General features: G+C 32.9%; 1 protein-coding gene across 1 annotated transcript in view; it reads left to right on the top strand.

Moving 5' to 3' along the window:
* The first annotated feature begins 5,300 nt into the window (after positions 1-5,300).
* The window catches only part of LOC106107021 (ATP synthase subunit e, mitochondrial), a 1,861-nt gene continuing 462 nt past the window's right edge, over positions 5,301-6,699 (top strand). The window contains exons 1-2 of the mRNA XM_013287700.1: positions 5,301-5,455; positions 5,813-5,969. Coding sequence (XP_013143154.1) covers positions 5,405-5,455; positions 5,813-5,969 — 208 coding nt within the window. The 5' untranslated portion in view covers positions 5,301-5,404. The remainder of the gene's footprint in view (positions 5,456-5,812; positions 5,970-6,699) is intronic.

Raw genomic sequence — 6,699 nt, 5'->3', positions numbered from 1 at the left:
TTGAATACTGGCCACTGAGACATTGCATGGTTTAAGTATCAAAAAAAGTAGTGAAAAACAAAAGAAAAAGGGACGCGTACAAAATGTGATCGCGACGTAGTTTTTGCTATTTGTAAATAATGTAAATAACTTTTAAATAAATGTTATAGTTAAATGAAAAGTTTTTTTGTTTTGTATTTTCGGCTGCCGCGCTTTCGGTGACAAGACAAACAATATTCCCCCCCGAGACATTAAAAAATATAGCCTATCTTACTCACAGATAAATTACCTTTCTAACAATGAAATATTTTTTTTGAATCGGCCTAGTAGTTTTTGAGTTATTTCAATACATATAATAACAAATCTTTCCTCTATAATAGTATAGATACAAAAGTTTAGATGGATGTTTGTTAGAGTTTATAGCCTGTACTGCTTCAATGATCTTGATGTTTGTCATAGATGTAAAAGATATTAACACGACAAATCACATACAAATGTCGTTACATGAAAAAAACATCTTCTCAATAAAAAAAAACTTTGAGAGATTAATGTATACGTTGTGTGTTTTTTTTTACATTACATATTAATGTTTACATTTGTAAATTTCTTGAATGTATAATATATAAAGTCTAAAAAATTAATTTATTCAAAACAAACTGTTGCCCACAACTTCTTCCATGCAATATTAATATAAAAAGTAGCCTATAATATGCCCGTCTATGTCAACAAAAGTCAAGCCCAGTCATTTCAGAGATTACTCGGAGCAAACGTGGCTTGCAGACAGACAGACAGACAAAAAAGATTTAAATGGGATTAATTACAAATACACACTCCAATTTTATTATATGTAATAGATAAAGATATAGACTAGCTTCCAGTCGCGACTCCGTAATCTATATCTATACTATTATAATAAAGCGTAAACACACACTTCTTTGTTGCCTAAGATGTCAGCAATCACAGCAAATTTTGGAATAACACTTTTTTAAATAAAAAGCCCTACACTTACGTCACGCTTTAGGTTATATATTTTCACCCGTTAAACTTAGGGGGTACATATTTTAGATAAAAACCCTAATATGGGAAAGAGACCATAAGGTGCTGCCAATATCAAGGAAGCAAGGTTGCCAAGGTCATGTCATTTTGACATTTGTAATTGATAGTTTGACAGATGTAAACAAGAAAATGAAATTTTCATAATTTTATGCGGATGAAGTCGCATGAGAACTACTAGTTAAAAATAAAAAACAAAAGCAAGTAGCCTATGTTCCAGACTATCCTCTACATTTAAGTCTTTTATCAAGATCCATTCAGTTTAGGCTACACTCTAACAAACATCCATCTAAACTTTTAGATTCACAATATTAGAAGTTGATTGCACATATCCATTAAGTGACCTTTGCTTAGTTGACTTTGACTTAGATAAGTGACGCTGTTTTCATTGAGATATCTACACAATTTATGGTAACTAGGATATAGCTTTGGTTTGCAACTTTGCTTGGAATTTAATAATTCTAGGAGTAAATATAGCTTATGTAACCTAGTGATATCATGACTGTACTACTCACTTTTGTTATTTTTAATTCTATGTGGACGGAGTCGTGGGCGAAAGCTAGTATGTTATAAAACAACACTTGCTTAGTTCAGAAATGATATGGTCCATACCATATCATTTCATACTTTCTTTTTTATGACATCTCCCCGCATATGTATGGACATATGCGGGGAGATGTCATAAAAAAGAAAGTATTAAGACTAAATGTGGATGTACAAATTTAGAGGAAGACAGAAGTATGTATTGTGTGAAAGATGTGCTTAAGGGAGTGAATTCAGATAGAGATGTATAGAGGACATGCTGTGCTGACCCACTTATATCCTCTTTATGTGCGTCTCCTCCTCCATCTGATAAGGGTAGGCAACGCATCTGCAATTGCGGATGTCTATGGGCAGCGGTATGTACAGTACCTTATGTTATAAAAAAAGGGCAAGTTGATGATGCAGACTTTATTGACATCACCTAGACAGAGTTGGGTACCCTCCATTGTAAGCATAGTGCATATGCATACAAAACTAAAAACCAATTCTTATTAAACTATGCATAATTGCTTAATAAACTTCAATTTTGTGTATAGTATGAACAAAATAATTTAATTTAAGATTTGCTTTTACACCCATCAATTTATCCACAGACTAGCTACAGCACACCTTCGCCTGTGTGAAATTTGAAAAAAAAATTACAATTATAGCCTATACTAGCTTTTGCCCGCGACTCCGTCCGCGTGGAATTAAAGAAAACAAAAGTGAGTTGCCTATGTGTTCTTCCAGACTATCCTCTACATCTATACCAAATTTCATCGAAATCCGTTCAGCCGTTTAGGCTACAAACTCTAACAAACATCCATCCATCTAAACTTTCACATTTATAATATTAGTATGATATTACTCACAGATAAATTACCTATCTAATGGTGAAAGGAATTAAATCAGCCCAGTAGTTTGTGTGTGAATCAAATACATACAAAAATCCAAAAATACAAATTCTTCCTCTTTATATTAGTATAGATAAATATAAACAAATGGTAATAAATACATTTAATTTGAACCTTAGACGGACAAGGAAGGTCAAAGTTATCACTAAACTGGAAAATCAAATAAGATAGAGTATACTTGATAAACAATTCTTAATTGATAATGGTTCCCTATATTTACATTATAAATATCTCCAATTGCGTTTACATTTCTTACTAGCTTTTGCCTATCTTGAGAATTAAAAAAACAAAATTGAATAGCTATATAGAGCAATATACTATATAGAGCGTTGTTGGCTCAGTGGTTTAAGCACTTGACTTGTAATCTACAGTTCTTGGGTTCGAATCCCGCTGAAACAATGTGATTTTCGATTTTTCGAATTTTCATATGTACATAATTTACCCGACGTTCTTACGGTGAAGGAAAACATTGTGATGCCTGCACATATCGGTGAAGAAATTCAAAGATATGTGTGAAGTCAACAAACACACACTTGGCCAGCGTAGTTGACTATGTCCTAGTCACTAACTTAGGGTAGGCTCCGAGCCCCTCGGTGGGGAAGTATAGTGAGCTGGTGATGATGATGATGAACAGCCTACATGTTCTTCCAGACTATGCTCTACATCTATGACAAATATGAAGATCTGTTCAGCAGTTTAGGCTACAAATAAACAAACATCCATCTAAACTTTCACATTTATATTAGTAAGAAGTAAAATGTAGTGTATTAAATCTGTAAAATTTTAATAAAAAGTTGTTTTTGTTGCTAAACCACAGACATATAATGAAGACTACAGGTTCTCCTTTGATGGTAAACGGTATACCATTATATGGTATACCTCACATAGAGGTAGGAGATATGCTATTAGCGAAAATAAATTTAGTTATGGATAGTTTTATCCACTATTGATTCTCATAATCGAAGGTGGATGCTTCAATCTAGCAAATATTCAATCAAATCAAACAACGAAGAGGCGAACACCGATATCGTGTAGTGTACTAAAAGTACTAAATGTCCGATTAACAGAAGCTGTTCGGTAACGTTACTTTTAGTACATCGTACGTGTACTACCCAAGACTAGTAGGAGTAGTTGTATACTTCAAATGACAACCTACAAATCTATGTAGATAATATTGGAAATAAAATTATTATATCGACCGAAAATAAGATGAATAGATTAAAGAAAATGTGGCTATCTATATTTGTTTATTTGCGACTGTTATTTTAAGACGAAAGCAATAAAAATATTACGACAAATGGTTAAAAGAGCGGTTGACGTGAGTCACCGGTATATCAAAATACTCCCACGATTTACATCTTAACTAGATAAAAACATATGAAAAATATCTTGTAATTTAACATAAATACAAAAGATAAATAACAAAAAGAATAGAAATAAAACTAACCTAACAAATTCGATTAAAAATCTATTAAATATAGATAAAATACTTTCACTTGACTTACTTCGAATAGCTTCAAAAGTATATTCACGTATAACCTCCGAACACCGAGAGATTTTCCAATCGACGCCAGGAATATTATACACAATATAAAAAGTAAAAACGGCGTGTAAAGTATTGAAACTGCAACAGACACAAACGGCATAATCAACGCCATTTTGACGACTGATTGATTCGATATTTCGTATTTTAACTCTTTGATTAGACACCGTTATAACATGTAACTTAAAACTGTTATTTTACATATAACGTAACCGTAGAATTCTTCACACAAATTTTACTTTAAACTAGATGTTGCTTGCGACTTCGTCTGTTGGAAATTACCTAATTGTGTAATTTACCTAATCCTAATGGTAAGACCTTTCTAATGGTGAAAGTGAAAAGAGAAAAAAAGTGAAGTGAAATGTTTAAAATCGGCCCAGTAGTTTTTAAGTTCTTACAATCTATTCAAAAATTCAAATTATTCCTCTTTATAATATTAGTGTAGATTAACGTTTACACAGATTTTCTTCGTCGTTCTTGATTCTTTTAAATGAAAAACATTTCTGGTTAAAATGACTTTTAAATTTCATATAAGAAAACTAGCTTTCAAAAGTTAAAAACACCCCCCTATACAATTGGTACAGTCGGGGAAACTTGCGGTGTTCCACCTGAAAAGCTACAATCGTTTAAAACCAAGACGAAAAACCTCAGATATTTAATAATATAGTTAAAAAATAAACCACTCACGGATATTTAATAATATAGTTATTTGTTGGAAGAGGCGGTATTTGTCTTGTTGAAATGATCAAGGCAATTTTTCCTGAAGTACCGTGGATTCCCGCGGTATATACGGTTCATTAGGTAAACCCTGATTATTGCTTTATTTTACGGTACAAAACTATACTATCTATTTATTCTTTTGACTGTTATTTTTGAATGATTTAAGTTCGTTCAATTTGAGTACCTTAGTACATGGGGTACAAACTCCCCCAATTTTTCGTCGTTATCTTTCCATGACATTTTTCGATGAAAACAATGTTTTAACGTTACCATCGGGAACAGTTAAAGTAGCTGTTAAAAAAAACTTGTTTGTTGTGCACATGCCTATAAAAGATATGACGTCAAACTTTTGCATTGAACGATCACGATTATTATTTGTCAAAATGCAATTGCCAGAAGAGAAAACGTTATTTTTAATTTTTGGTATCGTTTGGATTTTGAGCAAAACTTACATTTAAAATGTTTTGTAAAATAATAAAGTTAAAAGATGTAAAAAAATTAACAACATAAACATTTTAAAAATCGTTTTTGAATAAAAAGAAAATAATCAGACATTTCTATAACATTGACAGTTGGCAACACTACTGTATTATAACCTCTGCGGAGATCGTCTGGAGATTTTAATTGCAAAATCTCTTTTCTTACACTAAATTTCTTTAGGAAATAGTGCAAAATGTCTGACCTTCCTTATGGACCACCAGTCAGGGTATCGCCTTTGATTCGGGTAAATATTTGAACATTTTTCCAATATATTATTATGTAACATGTAATGTTATGCACCCTCGTAAATTCCCTTTAAATTTCTTTATTTTCTCACACTTATAATAATATATACTTTTAATTCATTATTAATATTTGTTGTAATAACATTGATAGAAATTACTTGCGAATAAATTTCTTTCACCTTTAACTATTAACTATAAAAAATAAAGTGTTCTTTTTTCAAATTCTGATTCCAATGATTATGCAAGGAATAAACGAACAAAAGTACCTACGATGTTAATGAAACAAAAGTCTATTTTCAATAATTTTATTAACTTCGGTTTAATTAAAAATAATTTTATACCTTAACATTTTTCAGTTCGGGCGTTGGTCGTTCTTAACTGCCGGTATCTTGTACGGTGCCTTCCATCAGAACAGGCTATCAAAGAAGGAGGCCAAGATCCGTGAGGTAGAAGCCAAAGAGAAGGTGATCAGAGACGCGAAACTCAAAGAGGAAAAGGCTATTGCTGCTGCAGGTATGTTTTGTTACATATTCTGTTACGACCTTGAAGTCTAGTTAATGTTTTATGGCCTGTACAGTCAGACAGTTGCAACAGCCATTTTATGGCCTCACTGGTACCAGTTAGTTATTAACCAGGCATGTATTATCCTTTTACCACTTCACCAATTAAAATCAGCTGAGATTGTGCTTAAGCACTAGCTTTTACATCAATAATTTTTTTTTTGTTAATGTTTACATTGTTCCAGTTGATTGACAGTCCAGTAATAGTCTACTAACTGTACTGACTAAGTGTGCACCACTCATTATGATTAGGTGGTAGACTTTTTTCTGCAATATTGTTTTTTCAAACATTGATTGCTTAATTTAAAGGCTTTTGTTGGGTTTTGGGTCAAAATATACATATATATAGGGAGTGTCCTCTTTAACATCTTAGCACTGCAGGGCCGGCACACCCGGTGTAATACCACAACCACACAGAAGACAGGTGTGAAATGGAAGCAATTCCATGTTTCGTCTTACAAGTGTGGTGCCAGAGGCCTAATTTAAGTCCTTTCTCTTTACCATCCTTTTCTTATAAGGAGAGGTTGGGGAGGGGAAGTGGATTTGACAGTGGAGGAGATGCATAGGATGGGGAAATATGCTCTTTATGTGCGTCTCCTCCGTCATATAAGGGTAGGCAACGCATCTGCAATTGCGGATGTTTATGGGCAGCGGCGTATTCTAGTGGCCGCTTGGTCGTTTGC

This window comes from Papilio polytes, unplaced genomic scaffold, assembly GCF_000836215.1.
Source record: "Papilio polytes unplaced genomic scaffold, Ppol_1.0 DF822067.1, whole genome shotgun sequence".
Classification (NCBI taxonomy): Eukaryota; Metazoa; Arthropoda; class Insecta; order Lepidoptera; family Papilionidae; genus Papilio; species Papilio polytes.
This window is presented reverse-complemented; position numbering and strand designations above follow the sequence as displayed.